Source organism: Rattus norvegicus, chromosome 11 (genome assembly GCF_021556685.1).
Source record: "Rattus norvegicus strain SHRSP/BbbUtx chromosome 11, alternate assembly SHRSP_T2T, whole genome shotgun sequence".
In the NCBI taxonomy this organism is placed as follows: domain Eukaryota; kingdom Metazoa; phylum Chordata; class Mammalia; order Rodentia; family Muridae; genus Rattus; species Rattus norvegicus.
This window is the reverse complement of record NC_141544.1, coordinates 65877342-65896685: the sequence shown is the minus strand read 5'-3', so window position 1 is coordinate 65896685 and position 19344 is coordinate 65877342. Positions and strand designations below refer to the sequence as shown.

Genomic DNA, 19344 nt, shown 5'->3' with positions numbered 1-19344 from the left:
TGGGACAGCAATTTGGACTTGAATAAGCTTCTTCTAGAGCAGCAGTTCTCAACCTATGAGTCAAGACCCCTTTGGGGTTGCATATCGTATCTTACATATCAGATACATTATGATTCATAACTCACAAATTACAGTTAGGAAGCAACAATGAAATAATTTTATGGTTGGGGTCACCACATGAGGAACTCAACATTAGGAAGGTTCAGATCCACTGTTCTAGAGGAAGGAGAAAGGATAAAAGGTGAATATACTTTGACAGCACAGAGAGAGGCCTCCTGGCTGGGAACAGTGTCCTCCACACTGCCACACTGTCTTTAACTCCCACAGGCTTGAGCCAGGCCACATCGAATTCTCTTTGGAAAATAGTTTTTGTTGGGATTGAGACCTGGAGCAGAAGGCTGAGGTACATATTTTACATATCAAAGTGACCTGGCCTTCAAGGTCTCCCAGCATCCCTCAGAACCTACATGTTACACGGTATAGCTGGCACAGCTATCCTCTGCCCTGAACTCCAGCAGAGACACTGGGTATCCCCATCCCACCCCACCCCCACCCCACCCCACCCCGTTTATCTGTGTCTTTCTGTGTTCCTAAATCTCTCTCTATCTCTGTACATGCTCTCTCTCTCTCTCTCTCTCTCTCTCTCTCCCTCCCTCCCTTCCTCCCTCTCTCTCTCTCTCCCCCCCTCTTTCTCTCCCCCCTCCTCCCCAGTCTGTCCTCCCCATGGTAACTTCACTGATCCCGTCTCACCAGAGAGCTGCTTCCCCATAAACCTGCCTTTTATGTACTTTACTCTGGCTCTACTCATGTCGTCAGTGGAAAATAACAATGTTCATAATCTTTTTTAAAATTATAGAGTTTTCCCAAGGCTTCAATCTCCTTCCTGCTTTCATGATTTCTCTGAGACCCCCAAGAAAGTCTCAGCAAATCTATTCATTATTTAGTTCATAATCATGTGATGTAATGCATTTCAGGCAAGATTTGAACTTAAGCAAAAAGAGTTGTCATCTAACAATGTTCAAGCCAGAAAAAATCTCCTGGACAGTTTTCCCTGGGTAAACCTTTATCCTTCTTAGTGGCCATTCTCCGTTGGTACAGTATTTAGGCCCCATTCTAAGGCTTCCATTGAGCCTTCCGTTCTCTTTAATACTCTGTCACTGGCTCCAGGCAACACACACAGTACTTTCACTGTCACTGTCAGTGTCTTCAACTTTGGTTGTTTTGTTTTTGTTTTGAGACAGGGTCTCACTATGTAGGCCTGGCTGGCCTGGAATAAGCTGTGAGAAGAGGCTAGCCTCAGATACAGAGCCCTATTTGCCTCTACCTCCTGAGTGCTGAGATTAAAGATGTACATTACCATGACCAGCAATTGTCCTTATTGTAAACTAAGTTTCAAAGTCTTTCTTAGTCTCCTTCCTTGGTGACCCTCAACCAACATGCTTGACTTTGTCATTCCTAGCACTTTTTTTTTCTCGTTTTCTCTTCCATCCACACCATCAATTTGTTGTCATTTTCCTCAGCAACAACTTCTTCCTGGCATCCTCTGCTGCTTCTATAACCTTATCAGCTATTTACTCACAACTTCACCTTCATCAGTGAGGCCTAAGACATCACATTTTTCCTTTTTATCTTAATTAGAATAATTTTTAATTCTATAATAAGGAATCTGGGGGGAGGTAATGGTCTCTTAATTTTAACGCCAACATATGAATTTTAGTGCTGGTTTTTTACAGACATTTCCAACCTCTACTTTGTCATCAAATGTAGTTCCTATTGGTGATACAAAAATTAGTAATAAAATTTTGATCTTAAAATTCATATTTAACTTCAAATATTCATTCTAGGTTTGGCCAGAATGAATTTTGAAATATTTCCAATGATTGTAATTATGGACTAGTTGAGTGCTGTTAAATTGCTTGACTTTGAATACAAGTCATCAGGCAAAGCCAGTGGTGCCAACCATGCGCTTGGAGAGCCTGTCCATCAATTAGTTTCTTTTATGTTTTCCTTAAGGGTAGTTGGCAGTTTCTCATCATTTACCCATCATCTAAACCTTCCCCTGTTGCTCTCTCATTCTATGGTGGCCTTCAGTAGCAATAAACAATGTTAGTGGTTAATTCTATGAAACAAAAGTACCAGGACAGTTATAACGAAGAATTACTGAGCGGGATGGAAGCAACACGCTCAACCACTTCATGAGTCACAATGCAATTCCCCACACAAATTGTAGACTAAAATGGCCACCCTCTCTCAAACTATACTTCTAAGTTCTCTTGAATCAACAGATCTTTTAGAAACTGCAGGTTTAAAGTTCAGTCTCTACTGGAGACTCAGTTTTCATCCAGACTCATCAGAACTCTTTGAACCTGAATCACAAGGAGAGAGGGGCATGGGAAAGGAAGGACAGGTGGGTTATCTTAGGGAAAGGTGGAGTGAGAGGTGATTTGAGCAGGCTGTATCAGCTTTCCACATACTTGCAACCAGCATAGTAAAAATTACAGAAAAGAGGTTGTAGAAGTTCTTAGATTATTATTACACTTATATATACTTCATTAAAAGTATTATAAATTACCTTAAGAATGTGTTATAAATTGCCTTGAAATTGGCATAATTTACAAGTGGATGTTTAATACATATCCAAATTTTACACAGTTAGTTAATGAGCCAGCATTTTCTTTCTTTTATTGGTATAATTTATGGTATGATCATAAGCCTGATATTTTGTCTGTTTTTTTTTTTTTTTTTTTTTTTGTGAAGACAAACAAGAGCTGTGTGATGATGCTCCAATAGTGAAAAGAAATTCTTCAGCACTTAACTGGAAAAGGTGTGTATACTATAATTATACAGATTACAAATGAGTGTAATTACACTGCTCAAAAGTAATTATCAATGTGTAAGTAGAAAAAGACAGAAAATAATAGCAACAAAGGCAATTAAGAATGACACCCAGTCTTACAACACAGATCCGAAAGGATAGAAATTCTCCTTTTCCACAGACATTTTCTTTTCTTTTGTGAGGATTTGGGAATAGTGAAAGGGAGCAAGCTTCACTTCCTGTTCACAATAGCTAACCATCTCAAATTACTGGATTGTGTCCAAAGAAGTGGGAGTCACACACACACACACACACACACACACACACACACACACACACACACACAAGGGGAAAGTGAGAAGTCATAGAACTAGTGTTTTTCTGTGTAGCTCATTAACTTATTGTCAAACATACTGGTAATTATTATAATCCTTTCATTCTGGAATTTCCTTAGCATGAGAACTCTGCCATTCTGAAAACCAGCTAGATATTGTAGATATACATAGTGGGATTAAAAGGCTGTTCTTGAGAAAGCAGGCTCTTCTCCTGTACTCGCCCCCATATCTTGCTGATTCTACATTCACCCATCTATCCCCTGCAGTGCATTGAATTAAAGGCAAAGGAGACAGCAGAGCTGTTTTTCTGACATCACTTTAGCATACTTGTCCAATTCTGCCTGGCTACTCAAAAGCCTGCCATAGCCCTGTCACTTTGACGGGGACATTTAAATTTCCCTATGGCACACATCACCCTTACTGTATACCTCCTTTTAGCCTCTACTTCGTTTCCCAGGAGTTCTAAATTATTTATGATGTAGTCATCCTTCCCTGTCTGTACTTAGATACGTGGCTGTCCTCTGCCAGAGTGTGTACCCCTTGCATTATAGTTGGGTCTCAAGTCAACGTTCTCTTCCTTGGGGCCTCCGACTGTCCTAGGCAGATGTGGATATCCACAGAGCCCCTGCTTCAGTGCCAAGGTACATGGCAATTCCTTCAGCTTCCAGGGGTATTCGCTAAATACTTCACCAGCTCCATTCTACCCTGCTTGGCTGTTTCCTGCCCTTTCCATGAGAAATAAACCTAACTCCGTGAGAATACAATCTGCCTTTTCATACCCGTGTCTCTAAGTAGCTAGACAGATGCCTAGCCATAGTGGGCACTTGATGTTTATTTGAATAAATGATGTAGTTTTCTACCAGTTCTGTTCCCAGGCCTTGTCATGAATAAGACTTTAATATGGAATCATTTGTTAAAATGTTAAGTTAAATCTCTCTCTCTCTCTCTCTCTCTCTCTCTCTCTCTCTCTCTCTCTCTGTCTCTCTCTCTCTGTGTGTGTGTGTGTGTGTGTGTGTGTGTGTGTGTGTGTGTGTGTGTGTATTATGTGAGTGTATGAGTTTAGTTCTTGAAGTTCATTTTAACACAGTTGACCCAGACTCGGTGGTGGTGGTGCATGCCTTTAATCCCAGCCTTTGGGAGGCACAGGCAAGCAGATCTCTTGAATTGGAGGACAGCCTGGTCTACAGATCCAATTTCAGGGTAACCAGGGCTACACAAAGAAACTTTGTCTCAGGAAGGAAGGTAGGAAGGAAGGTAGGAAGGAAGGAAGGAAGGAAGGAAGGAAGGAAGGAAGGAAGGAAACACAATAAACACAAACAAACAAATGAAAAAAAACAAAAATAAAAAATCCCAAGCAACCAAAGAAACAGAAAGCCCTGTTGACTTAGTATAAAATGAATGTTAGAACTATAGTCAAACTAAAACAATCAATGGAAGAAATTGATTAAATCCTGAAGTGATGGTTCCTATGATAAAGGTGGTTATAATAACTAGTTATTAGATACTGTTTGCTGAGCACTTAATACTCAGTACTGAACTGAACTAGTTATACATTTCATTTAATCCTCAGTATACTAATGTGAGGTATGCCCCATTATTAGTTGTTTCTCCTAGTGCTTATGGATGCTAGTCAGGCATTGTACAACTGAGAACTGTCTCCAGCCCGGTGAACATTTGACAGAAGAAATGCTGTCCTGGGACCTGACCTAAAATATTTTACCCTTACTGTCAACATCAGAGACAATTTCTAGCAACTTTGAAATGCTTTTTAAAAATCTTAAAATGTCAATATAAAGGAGATTACTATTAATGATCATTTGGACATTGTGTATATACTCTTTAACAGATGACTAAGCATTAGTTTATATAATATTCATCATCTTAACAGTCTGCTTAATGCTAAAAAACACTTGACAGTAGTCAAGGCGCCTCCCTTGTTATATAAATTATTACCCCATTCTTAAAGGCCTTTCGCATATAATCAGACAAAACTCTTTGAAGCAGAGGTTTATAGGTATCAGTGTGAAAGAATTTTAAAAAAATCTTGCTACTTGAAAATAAAACTGCCTCATCTGCCCTCTCTACCCATCTGCTCTCTGCCATCTGCCCCATTCCACCAACTTTGGTGTCTTGTTCTGTTGTGTGGTTCCCACCATGCCTAAAGCTTTGGTCTTGTCTCATGCTTCACTCTTTCATGCACCCCCACATGACTGATACCCCAGGTCATTAACTCTTCCCCTGGGACATTCTTCCCTCAGATCTTCACTAGGAATTTCTCCTTCCACCTTTGGCCCTTCCACAGTTTGTTGTTGTGCATCTTTGCAAGTATAACCTGGAACTTAAGTCCTGTAGAGAAGTGAGCGGTATATGACTCTGTATTGCTGACTAGGTGTGATAGCAGACACCTAGAATCCCAGCACTTGAGAAGTGGGCAGAAAGATCAGGAGTTCAAGACCATCATCTATATAGTGAGTTTAAGACCAATCTGGTCTAGATAAGATACTATCTCAAGCAATCCTAAATAATTACTGAATTATCATAAATTTTGTTTAATTAATGCTATCCTATAAGCTTGAAGCATGCATGAAAATAAATTATTATTACTATAAGAGTCTTACATAATCACACACATGGAAACACTGAGTATTACATTGGTGCCTGTCCTTCCTTTCGCTGTGTATTAAACAACTCATGGGAATGTTCTGAAATGGATGGAATCTAACGTTCTTGACGTCATAAATGCCAGCTTGACCGGAGTACAAATGGAAGATTTAAGTCCACATTCTGGACACAAAGTCAGCTCTGTGAATAGTGATTGTCAGCTGCTCTCTTCATTGATGCCTTCTCGAAGCACGTCTGTGGAGGAAACAGCAAGAAAACTGCTGTCTAAATTAAGGTAAAAATAATTTCTAATTTTCCCATGTGCTGCATTGAATGTTTGAAGTAATAGTGACAACCCTATTTTGTTTTATATTGGTTTCCTGCCAATTGGGGATATTTTTGAATACTTTCAGTGGAATGATTTTTATGACCTATTTCCATAACCATATTCAGTTAGATACACCACAAGTTAATAGTCCCTTGAAAGATACTTGTGGTCACTAACTGCCTCTTGTTATGTGGCCCAGCAGTATGATGGATATACACACACAGACTACTTTTTTCCTTGAATGTAATAAAGAAGGTTTTTATTGAATTTCATACTTTTTTTCTACTCACAAAGACATGCATGACATTCTCATGGTTTTTAAAAAGTATTTTTGTGGTTTTAGATATGGAACTTACAGAAGAAAACTGAGTTTCACTCTGGTCATTTACTCAAAGACTTTAGATGTCATAATCTCAGCTCTTAGAGGAGAAACTGGGAAGAAGTGATGATTCTGGGATTTTCTAAATGGGGCAGATACAGGAGTTGGTTTTTCTGTCCATACTGTCAATGGAAGGCCGTTGAGAAGTGTACTCTCAGAAAGCTGTCATAGGGAGGGCACGGTAGGAGCAAGAGTCCAGTTCACTTAGTGAGCACCATTGATTTTGTTGGGTTCAAGGACTTGTTGAGTTAGGTGAGGGGGCTTTGAACCAGGAAGAGCACAAAACCCACCCTCCCTGGAGTAACAGTCCCCTAAGGCCTTGATTTTCTTAGCAACTGGATGAATTCTCTTGAAGATGGGAGTTCTCAAAGAGTAGACAGTAGAAGGACAGGAGGAAAGGAAGAAAAGCCAGTCATGGCCTCTGCTAACACCCAGGTGCTATCCTGTGTGTGAAAGGAGGTGGAGAGCCACTGTAGACATAGAGTACCTGTGGCAGCATTAGGGGCGGGAGGGCCACATTGACTTGGATGTGGAGGTTGTCCTTCAGGAGTCATGTCTAACCGCAATCCTGCTCCAGATTAAGGGCATTTGGTTTTATGTAATGGGACAAGATTGATGGAATGGTAAACCACTAGCGCTAAGTTCCTCATTTGCTATGTTAAGCACCCATTGTGCCTGAGTTGGCAGTCCTACAGTCATCTAGAAAGGAGACAGGAATAGGGCACACCCAACTGGGTACAGATGTTATAAAACTGTAAAGGTCACTAGTCAAGTGACTTTGGATGGATGGATGGATGAATGGGTGTCTGTATCATATTGTTAAGCCTGCCAGTGGAATGTCTGAAGAATGAGTTCTCCCTACAGTGTTTTATCCTTTGTCAGCATTTTCCAGAGGACCATTTATTTCTTACCCTTTGCTTTGTAGTTAACTGGCTGTGGATTTAATCAGGTTTATTTACTGATATTAAGTTCAGGGCATATCAACTGTTACTAAAACTTGATAATATGCAATCAATTACATTCATATGTATATAAATATAAGTATATATATGTAAACATATGTATGTATGTATATATACCTGTATATATCTGAATAAATATGTGAAGATCATTTAAAATATGTGGATATGATTATATAATATGTGATTTGGGACATTGCTGAAAACAAACCAGAGTTTCTTGATAGCGATAGTTATTATTTTGTGCCTTTATAATGTTTTGGATATCCATCCAAGAGCTATTATGAATTAAAACCACAAAGAGGTGAATATCTTTCTTGGCGCTCTACAGCGAGACTAGGAAAGATCTGCCTGAGTGTGTTGTAGCAGAAGTTGAATGTATTGTTATTTAACTTTTTTTTCTGCTTGCATAAACATTCTTTTCAGATTCGCCATCTTCTCTATTTTTCACTTGGCTAGTCTTTTCATGTCAGTGCCACACTGGTACTACTAACTTTAACTTAGAGTTCCATGTGCTCAAAAGGGGGCAATGCAATTGAGTTTACTAACGTTAAACTGCATCCACTTCTACTGTTGGCCACCAATGGCGAAGTAAACCTTCCCAGAAACCCTCTCCCTAGCGAACACAGACCCATCAGTGCCCAGAATCATCATATAAAGCACTGAATCCTAGGGTGTTTTTTGGCATGTTTGCAGGCACAAATCCATTAGGGGTCCCCAATGGATTAGAAACTGGCTGTGTCTGGTAAAGGAAACCTGAAGTTGGATTGGCTGAGAAAGGTTAGATAAGATAAACCCTGGAACAAAAGAAAAATCCTTAAAGAATACCATAGGAGAAAGGGACCCATGCCTGTAACTGAGGGGGGTTTTAAGGCTTGTTAAATAGTTATAATCAGAACTTACAGGTATGAGCTTTTGTTATTTTTTTCCTTTTTTTGTGTTTGACTCTGCGGGGGCAGTGAATTAATTTTGCAAAAAAATGAGGTTCGGGTGTGTGTGTTTAGAGACTGCATATTGTTGTATCACTTATCTTTCTGTCTAGTCAGTCTGGGGAACAGAATTCCCAAAGGAGGAGGCATTTAGCCACAACTTGCTTTAGAAAGGCACAAAAGGCATCAGAACACACACACACACACACACACACACACACACACACACTCTCTCTCTCTCTCTCTCTCTCTCTCTCTCTCTCTCTCTCTCTCTCTTAAGATATGCTGGCCATACATTTCTAGATTCTGTTTTCCTAGAAATAAAATATGTATCATGAATATAATTTATCCCAGAAAAATATTATACATTCTGACAAAATAAAAGATCTTCAGACCAGGCAACATCATGGTCTGGGAAAACTAAAATCCATATGTGATTTCTGTTTTGTTCTTCTTTGAGACATGATGCTCTTGAAGTCAGTCTTCCTGCCTCAGTTTCCCAAGTGTTAGGATTAAAGGTTGTGTTTCTACCTTGGGCCCTTCTGTAAATTTTAAGAATAGCCCCGCAGACTCTAATGAAGGAAATTGCTTTGGGTAGTTAAACATCTTTATTCTTGGGGAGAAGTGAATAGAGTTAGTAGTTGTTTTTCTCCAGGAAGCTTTCAACACTGAATTGTCTATAGAAAAGAATACTCACACAGGTGCAGACGTTTCCTAGAATGCAGATTTCTAGTATTGCGAATCTTTTAATCTTTTTAAATATTTCTTTTCTGTTTCTGCCTCTGACTTTGTCTCTGTCACCCATCCCCCCAGCAAGGATGTATTTGTAGTTATGTATTCTTTTGTGTGTTTTTGTCTGTTTGTCATATGTATGTGGCATGTATGTATGTGTGTGTGTGTGTGTGTGTGTGTGTGTGTGTGTGTGTGTGTGGTGTGTGTGTACAGATAGCCTCTGGAGCAATGGGATTATGGTGCTTACTATACTCACTCAACAGTTATATGGATGCAGTAAATCCAAACACCAGCCCTTTTACTTCTCTTTTACCCATTAGACTATCTAACGAGCCTCCCATCTCCCCTCTCTCCACCTTCTCCTTCTCCTCCTCCTTCTCCTCCTCCTCCTTCTCCTATTTCTCCTTCTCCTCCTTCTCCTTCTTCTTCCTCCTCCTCTTCTTCTTCTTCTTCTCCTCTCCTCCTCCTTCTTCTCCTCCTCCTTCTTCTCCTCCTTCTCCTCTTTCTCCTCCTTCTTTCTTTTCCTCCTTCTCCTCCTTCTCCTTCTTCTTTTTCTTATTATTCATCTTCTTCCTCTTCCTCCTTTTCCTCCTCTCTCTTTCTTTTTGTTGTTTCTTCCTTCCTATCCTCTTTTTCTCCTTTGGTTTTCCTTTCACTTTATTGTTTTAATGGACTTTTAACTTTAAAATAAATAAAAAATGAATGGCTCAAGTAAATAATAAAAAGTGTGTCCTTTTCTCAGTTTAGCTTAATGTAAGTATCTTGAATAACTGCAGAACAAAACCACAATCAAGGTATTAATGTTGACATGGTCAAGATGCAGAACACCTCCATATCTGAGAGGCTTTCTCCTATTGCCCTTTCATAACCTCACTCAAGTCCCTAACCCCAGCCTCTGTTTCCTGCATAGCACTTTGATGTCAGTGGTGAAAACAAAATATTTAATAGGAACTAACATCCATCTCTGCCAGGAAGTTAAACATGCAAGAGACAAACCCTGTTCTAAAGGGTGAGGGCTGTCTCTCTTGTCTGGGTACACTGTGTTTGTTATGATTGTCTTCTTAGGGAGATTCTTCTGTATTTTGTTCCTGAGTTTCAACTATCATCTGAATTTGAGTGCACATCTGTGGAAGAACTCATAACAAATCCTGAGGTAAGCTGGCTTTTTTGGAACCGGGTGACTGACAGAACAGCTTGAACACAGAGGAGAATATATAGAAAGGTTTCCAGTGACTGGAGATAGAAATTTCATACCAGTGCATGAGAAGTCATTGTCATCATAGGCAAAGTAAGGTAGAGAAGATTTCAGAGACCGAGACAGTTCAGAGGGCGAGTCCATGACTGTCATGGTAGAAAGCATGACAGCAGGAAAGCAAGTGTGGTGTTAGAGCAGTCACTAAGAACTCATATTCGAATCCACAAGCACAAGGCACAGAGAGCTAACAGGGAATGGCGTGAGATTTTGGAGACCTCAGAGTCCACCCCCAGTGACACACCTCTACCCACAAGGATGTGCCTCTTAGTCCTTCCCAAACAGTTCCACCAACTGAGGACCCAAGCATTCAAACCTGAGCCCGTGGAGGCCATTCTCATTCAAACCACCACAACTCTCTCCTACCAAACAAAGACTTTCTGATTTCATCCTCCATTCTTGAGATGCTGAGCTAATGATTGCATAGCTCAGCCCTCTGAGGTGTTCATGATCCTACTCTTTATAAACATCTTGGGAAATAATGAAGACAATACATTCACCAAAGCTTCTCTCAGCAACAGTGCAATGAAAGATGGGAAGGACAACTTTGGCCAGCTACTTCAGGTGCAGAAGGTGATTCTCACACAAGGCCTTAGTTCCAATCTAGTGGAAAGGTGCTAATTGGGTTTAGCACCCTGCAGGTGAAGGTGGTTGTAAGTGATGAGTGCATATTCCAGGCCAGTGCAGGGAAGAGACACCCCAGGTAAGAGTCTGAGAGTCCCTTCTCTACCGCCATGGTGAGCATTGATTGTAAGATTGACAGGTGCACATGGAAAGGCTCTGAGTGAAAAGAACGCAGGTTACTAATAGGACAGAGGTGCCATATGCCCAGGATTTCACTCTTCATCTTCTTTCACCTCAGCCTCTCTTGATGGTTTTTACTGCATTACTTAGCTGTGAAATCCTTCCTGCATGGGTCACCAGTGATCTCTGGGCCAAGTGCAGTAGTTGTTTTCTTACCTGACTTCCAGAGGCATTCAACACAGCTTTCCACTTTTTCCCCTAAGTGCTTTGTTTGCATAGCCTCCATGACCTTATGACTCACTTCCTTGTTTTCTCCACCCCACCCCATCTACAGTACTGATTTTCTGTTTGAATTCTGGACATTACCATCTCTGAGTGTTCTTCCTGGACCATGTTGCTTTCTCTGCTAAGAGCCATTTATGGGTGCTATCAACTAATCTCTCAACTTTATCCTGTTCAATATTCTGGTGATTCCTAGTCTTTTTGTATCCAAAGTACACCATCTTCACTCTGCCTTTTGAATATTTGTCATTTGATTTTCCTTCACCTTGATTTTTTCTATCTGCAGATTGCTAAATAAGACTAATATATATGGTACCTTAGTTTTTTTAGAGAAAATAATAAATTCAGGTAAGTTAGTTCAGTTAATTAACTTAATTAGGCTTAAAAGATGCCTAGTAGCAGTGTTGGTGGATTCTAAGCTTGGATGCTTTTTCATACTAGAAACACCAGTGTTCTAACTATATTCTAGACAGATCACTCTGTAAAGTTAATGTCCTTTTCTGTTATTGCTTATGAAAACAGCTGGAGCGATGCCCAGAGAGTATAAATGAAAAGCTAAAAACGTGTTTCAAACAGGTAAGCTTCCTTTCCACGAAGCCATTTATATCCTGAAATCTAAATGACCCTATGCTCCAAAGAGGAAATAATATGTGGTTTGAAATGTTAGGTTTGGAAGGAAATCAAAATTTTCTGTCTTTATCAAGACTTCGATTAATGTGTAGCATATCGGATGTCTTCAAGCAACATCTTTTTAAATTTGAAAAGGCAAATGTTCTCACAACCAGTGCTTATGTGGCACTGGAGTAGGACTTTGGTTTGAACAAGAAATAGAAATTCTCAGATTTTAAGAAATATATTCTCCAAATCCTTGAAAGACTTGAATAAAACAGAAATTGTTGAGGAATCACAGAAAAATAAACAAGCTCCCAGACAGTTTAAGCTTCTGAAAAAAAATCTATGATTTGTTTACATAACAATCACAAACCTCTTAGTCTATCTCCTTATTAGCATGCTACACACACACACGCACACACACACACACACACACACACACACACACACACACACACAAACAAGGCTCTTCTGACCAATGTGGCGCTTTCTCCGAGACTATTCTCTGTTGAGTTTGTGGAAAACACAGGTAGTCAGAAGGAAAGTTACCAACATAAGCTGTGAGTCTCTGTGCTATAGGTTGAGGCTTTAACATATTGGTTGATTAAAGTAGCTTTTAGTGTATGAACTTTCATATGGAGTTCTCATACATACTTAATTTTGTTTGATTCCCTCATGCTCTGCTCCACCTCATTTCCATGCAAATATACTCTGTACACAGACCCTGCACATATACCCTGTACACAGACCCTGCACATATACTCTGTACACATACCCTGTAATATACCCTGTACATGTACCCTGTAATATACCCTGCACATGTACCCTGCAATATACCTTTTTACCCAGTGTTCTTCACTGCTTCTTCATTCCACTGTCTTCTCTGCTTCCTCTACCCCACCCTCTGTTTTTGTTCTATTCCACAGCCTCTTTACAGTTTCTCATGTTTACCCATATTTACTCCCACCCGGATACACAGAATATGAGAGAGAACATGTTGTGTTTGTCATTCTGAACCCACGTCATCTCAGTGTAGTGCTGACTAGTGCTCACCCACTTTCCCAAAATTTTCATAGTTTCACTTCTTCCCAGCCATATGAATTATGGGCATATGTTTTTATTAACCACTCATCTGTTAATGGATGCCTAGGCTGGTTCCATTTCCCTACGATGGTGAAACATAATGCTATTGAATTCAATTGACTCACACCCTCTCCACTGCAATGCAGGGCCCAGCTGGTAGCACAGAGTTCTTCCTCACAGCAGATAGAATTCTTGAATAATTGCACTACCTCATGCTGCCACCTAAGATGTTTCTGAGGGCAAAGTCAGCCTTATATATCTTTGTTTCACTAAGAATGAAGTGCAGTGGCTTGACTTAGGAGTTGTTAGTAAAATGTTTATGACACAGAGCTGTGGGCAGGTAAGGATTTGCATGTTTGGTTTTATAGACCGAGAAACTCATGAAAGCAGCATGTCTGACAGATGTTGTAGATGGTGCAGAGGAACTCTGCACACATTAATTGATGTGACTGAAGGTCCTGAAACATGTGTGTGCATGCGTGTGTGTGTGTGTGTGTGTGTGTGTGTGTGTGTGTGTGTGCAATCGTGCACACATGCACACGCACATGCGCGTGCCCTACCACCCAGCCAGTACTTCAACACAGAAATCTTAAGGTAGAAACATTTAAGTGTTTATCACAGTGGGGTTTGCCCTGTATCTGTTTTCTCAGAATTCTCCCTGGTCCTCTTAAAATGTTGATACAAGTAAGTCATACCATTGTAAAGTGGAAGAGGAGCCCATGGAAGCAGCATACCATCTTGGAAAACAACCCAGACCATAAATCCTTGAGGGACTTTAGGGGCCTTTCAATACTCTTTACATCATGATTTAAAGGGAAAGAAGAGAGAGAGAGAGAGAGAGAGAGAGAGAGAGAGAGAGAGAGAGAGAGATCATGAGAACAGAATTCCTTTTTCTGCAGCCTCTGTGCTCTGACTATTACAGATTTGAGTTACAGCAATGAGTCATCAACAAAATGTCCCCTGCAACTGGCCTTCTGCCAGTGGCTGTGGGGCACTGCTGTTTGAGATGAGTTTATACCACTAAGGGGGAAAACAAACTCAACCTTCACAAGGTTCCTTCTTGATTCCAAAGCCAAGGTCATTAAATTTCCCTCTCTGTGCCTCTCTGTGCCTTCTATGATTATTATTTCTTAATGTTCTCTCTCTATCCTTCCTCTGCATCAGAAAGTAGGTTCAAGCATCAGCGTCAAGTCTTAGCCGGTGTGTACAGAGTTGGAATATGAAATTGATTTGTGGTATATTTGTGGAAAATAATAATGTATTTGAAAATGTATTTGTGTTCTTTAAAAACCGTCTCAGATCCAGAATATCTACATGGCTCAATATGAGAAAAGACTCAAGAGAAAAATGCAGTCTATTATCTATGAGGCAAACAGACGGGTGACACTCAATGAAGTTTTACTGGAACAGTGTGAACTGAAAAGGAAGAGGACTGAGGAGAAACTCAGTGACCTCTGTGCAAAGCTTGCCTTGCTGCTGCAGAAACTTCAGCTGGTGAGTAGCAGGAGAAGGAGCTGAACCAAACTCTGTGGAAAGAGCCTGTGGCTAGATTTCCCTCCTAACAGAGTGATTTGCTTACTCACCTTGGGTAAGCTGCCTAACCCCAGCCTTGATGCTAATAATGACACTAAAATCTTTCAATCTCAGATCAGGGCTCGAGGGATAGTGTGATAGATTGTTGGGGACAGACAGGCAGAGGACAGAATAACAGGGCTCTGAAGAGAATTCAGGCCCTAACACAACTATAGAGAGGCAAATGATGACTTCTGTGAAGAGAGGAATCAGGCACTTGTGGCCTAGTTGGAATCTTCTATGCCTCTGAGAAAGGAGGATGGTGTGTCACAATGGAAGTCTTCTTCAGCCCAGCAAGGAAGGGGGTTTAGGATGGGATGTGTGGCTACCCTTTGATAAAAACTCACATCTCCAGTCAAGAAGTCTAGGGACCTGGAAGTCTGTTAGCTAGTTACAAACAATACTCTCAGTAGAGTGCTGGTGAGGGGAGGGGCTGCTGCAGTCACTGAGACCAGGAGCAGTCTGGGCTGGCTAACCATACACAATTAGAAGTAAAGTAACTTTCAAGGCACACATTAGAACATTTAAAATTTTCTGTACTTCTTTCTCTAAGTAAACACTAGAATCTTGGCTTCGGCCATTAGTTGATGGTTGTCTTTTCTGTGACAAAGTCCTTGGATAAAATGAGCTCACATAAGAATAGTGTATTTTGGTTAACAGTTGAAGGATGTGGTATATCATGAAAGTGACAGCGCAGTAGCTTGGAGCTACTCACATTGCACAAGCAGTCAAGAGCAGAAAGCAATGAATACATACTACTGCTAAGGTCCCTTTTTCCTCTTACATTGTCATACCCACAGTGAGAAGGTCTGTCTACCTCATTGAACACATTCAAGATAATCTTCCATAGGTGTCCCTAGATTCAATCAATCAGCCTCTCAATACCATGTGTCCAGTAGGCAGTAATTTCCAACTTTTTTAGAAAGTGAAATATTTCAATGCAATTTTATCTTTTTTTACAAATAAAAATAAAATGTTCTTAATCTCAGTGGGAGGAGGTAAAGCAATACAAAAACCAGGGGAGCATCATAAATGTGAGTTATTGTCGGTTTTGCTTGTATGCTTCCATGATGGGTTGACGTAATGGGTACTGGTCCATCTTCATTTATTGGTATACTTTCACTTTGTACAGTGATGAGTTTTATAAAGACATTTTCTTTCAAGTATATCATGGCCCTTTCCCATATCCCTCCAGACCTATAAATGTCCCAACCTCTAGATAGCACATAGGAAGCTTAGCTATGTCAAAAACTTAGATATAGTAGCCAAGGTTGTAAAGGTTTTCTGTGGATTCTAGAAATATATGGAGAAACCAGAGTCAAAACTGAGTTGAAGGAGCCAGAGGTATTTTAGATTTAGGGCATGAGGTAAGTCTTCCTGAGCTCTGCACACTGTGAGAAGGCAGGAGCCGACCTTGTGGAAAAATTCTGAGAACTGGGGTGGCTTTATCTTTTAAGGGACTGGAAAAGAAACAGGCAAATCTGCCATATATCACTACAGAGTTGTTGAACACAAATCTAGGCTGCCTGGGTTTCTGTCTGTAAAGGTCCATGATTCAGTAATGAATGATACCGGGTCTCAAATAGTGTGTAAACACAAAGAGTGTTTTATTCTGCAGAAGTCCAACATGCTGGGGTCTCCCATTACCAAGATAGAGAGAGACACCTAAGTGACCTTGCAGGCTAGATTTAAAGCACATTAGGCAATTCCACGGTGGGTGACCTCTATGTTCATCTGTTGGGTTCATCTATAGAGACATTACTGGGGGTGGAGGGGTAGGGGTAGAAACTTGCTGTAGAGGTCTGGAAACTGTTACTGAGGAAGTCTGGAAACTGTTGCTGACCCATTGTCCTTGCTTAAGGCCAGATGGCTGGCACATTCCATTACCTGGGCATGAAGGCTGGAGCGTGGGTTTTTTTCTATTAGTAATCAACTTGCCTGGGTTTACCTGAACTTGCCCAGTTTTAGGCCTAGTCTCTTTAACTGCCAATTTGAAGTCTGTCATGGAATCATCCTAGCCTTCTCATGTCCAAGTTGTGAACATGCTGGAGTGGGAGTTCATTTTCTCTAATGTCCCTATCTTCAGCTTTATGAAGAATTCTTTCTATATCAAGTACAAAATGAGACACAGAAAATACTTCACATGAGTTAATGTTTCAGTTCCCACTCTTCCATTCACCCTGGAAGAGATATGGAGTGAGTGGGGGATTTGAATCTGTGGACCCTTGCCTTCTCTACCTCCCAACCCTCTGCCCCCAAACACAGATCAAAAGGGATTTTAGCATGCTGACAGAGGGAGAAATCCCCCTTAACTTTGGTGATCCAGTAAGAGATTAAAAAGCCACACTATTAAAGAGCAGAAAGATAATTAATGCTAAATTGTTTCACCTGTGGTAATTGTATTTGGGCTTCCGTCAACACTACCACTTCAGTCAGTTCTTGAAAGAAGAAAACTCTAATTTCCACTGAAGAAGAAAACATTTTTCAAATTCTTAATCACTTGTAAGCATAAAATAAGATCGAAGGAGAGAAAACATGTGCAAAGGTTGAGAGCATTAATCAGATGTGATGAAGGGTTACTGCTACATGAATCCCAACGATGACTGCATGACTGCGGGAGGCTTCCAGAGTGACAGGAGTAACAGCTGAGCTGCTCTTCCTGGAGTGACTGTGGCTTCTCTCTTCCAGGGTGGTCCAGTGCGAGACTTCCAGCAGATTGATACTTACTTAGAAGATTTGCTTAAAGAAGATCATCTCTCAACCACTTTAAATAAACGGTCTCTAGAGTCAGGGCAAGTGAAAGGTGCAGAACACTGAGAGGGTTAGCTCAAAAGTCAGAAAAGGTGTTTCTTCTTAAAACTGCTAATAAGAAAAAAAGGAACATTCTTTTAGAAAGCATTTCCTTTCTATTGCTATTGTAAAATTTAGCCTGATTTTTAATTTTTTTTCTGTCTTGGTTTGGCATACCTCCAATCCCTTATTTCTTAATTCTCCCCAGTCTATCACAAGCAATTTGTAGAGATTTCTACTTCCCCTCTGAGCTCTAGAGAAAAAGAACCTGCCAGTTAAGCTTAAATTTTGCTTTAATTGGACTTTGACATGCTTTTTATGCTAATTTCATTATTTAGGTAGAAAGAGTAACCCTTGTAGGTATGACCTGCATATGTTGTACACATGTTAAGAATTGTATTTTTATACGTCTGTGCACGCAAAAATATTGTTTTACACTTTACTCACTGATTTCTTTGATTAGAAATTTCTGTGACATTGGAAAGCACAAGGAAACATTAAAAATTTGTTTGTGGAATTGTGTTTTGATGTATATAATGTGCCTCCCATGACATTTGGAACATGTGGATGGTATATAGTGAGAAACCTTCATTTGATATCTGTCTTAACCTACTTGTTAAGCCTTCCCACGAGGCATGCTCCTGCCAATTTTCTCACTAAAATTCCACAATTGGTATGTTTTATCATTTACTGATGAGTTTATTACTATTCAATGTATGGAAAGCATACCAATCACCAAACAGCTGAAAACATGAATGTAATAGTATCCCAAAGATTCTCCCACTCAAAATACCTTCCAGATTATTTTACAACATATATTATATATAACTTATTTTAAATTACTTTCTTATACTTTTAAAACTATTAATATTTCTATATATCATACTGAGACAATGAGCTAATATTGATAATAAGATAATGTTACTCTCTACTGGTTTCTAGTTATTCAATTCTACAGAAATACTACAACTTAATTAGCTATTTCCTATCAGTGAACATTAAAGTTTTTTATTTGTGTCATGATGAATATCCCTTTAGATTCATGTATATGAATCAATATCCTGGGAGATACATTATTATATGATAATTTCATCCATGGGCAGGTGTAGCTGTCAAATATGAGAAACAGAACTTCTTGGTTTTAGTCTGGGTTCTCTAGAGTCACAGAAATTATGGAATGTCTCTCTATATTGAGGGAATTTATTATAATGACTTACAGTCTATAGTCTCAACTCCCCCAAAATGGGCAGCTGTGAAAGGGAAGTCCAAGAATCTAGTATTTGCTCAATCCCTCCCATAAGGCTAGTTCTTTCAGCTGATCTTCTGTAGAAGTAGATTCTAACAGATGTGCTGGCAAGTAAATGCAATCAGTGAAGAAGAATGAATCTTCCTTCTCCAATGTCCTTATGTAGGTCTCCATCAGAAGGTGTGGCCCAGATTAAAGGTGTGTACCACCACCTGGATCTGGGACTGTTTTGTCCCAGGCTGACCTTGAGCTCAGAGATCTCCTTACCTTAGTCTCCTGGGATTAAAGGCATGTACTACCCTACCTGGGCATAAGCTTTCCATAGCCACTACGCCTCCAGATCTCCATGATAAGATCCAGGTCAGTAACTTGTGTCTTCCAGCCTCAAGATCTGGATCACAGGAGAACCCTCCAATTCTGTATTATAGTTCATTCCAGATATAGTCAACTTGACTAATGGGAATAGCCATTACAATTCTTAATCTTCATTATCATTTTGACTAAGTTTGAAACTACCCAGAAAACACAGCCTGAGTGGATGCTGCCAGAAAGGAAAACACACTTTGAATATGTTCCACCATCCTAGAGTAGGGCTCCAGGTAGACTAAATCAGAAAAGAGGAAGCCAGTGAACAAAAGTACTCCTGTATCTCTGCTTCCTGATTGCAGAGGCAATATGACCTAGG

The 19344-nt window shown here is 40.1% G+C and overlaps 1 protein-coding gene across 5 annotated transcripts in view; it reads left to right on the top strand.

Annotated features, from left to right (window-relative positions):
* Morc1 (MORC family CW-type zinc finger 1) overlaps positions 1–17930 on the top strand; it is a 205898-nt gene extending 187968 nt beyond the window's left edge. For 4 of the 5 annotated variants that reach the window (XM_087576598.1, XM_087576599.1, XM_087576600.1 and 1 more), the window contains 6 exons: positions 2758–2824; positions 5897–6046; positions 10144–10231; positions 11879–11932; positions 14351–14545; positions 17312–17930. In XM_087576598.1, the coding sequence (XP_087432724.1) occupies positions 2758–2824; positions 5897–6046; positions 10144–10231; positions 11879–11932; positions 14351–14545; positions 17312–17440 (683 nt within the window). In that variant the 3' untranslated portion in view covers positions 17441–17930. The remainder of the gene's footprint in view (positions 1–2757; positions 2825–5896; positions 6047–10143; positions 10232–11878; positions 11933–14350; positions 14546–17311) is intronic. The other variant, NM_001172090.1, reaches the window with a different exon arrangement.
* The last annotated feature ends 1414 nt before the right edge of the window (positions 17931–19344 follow it).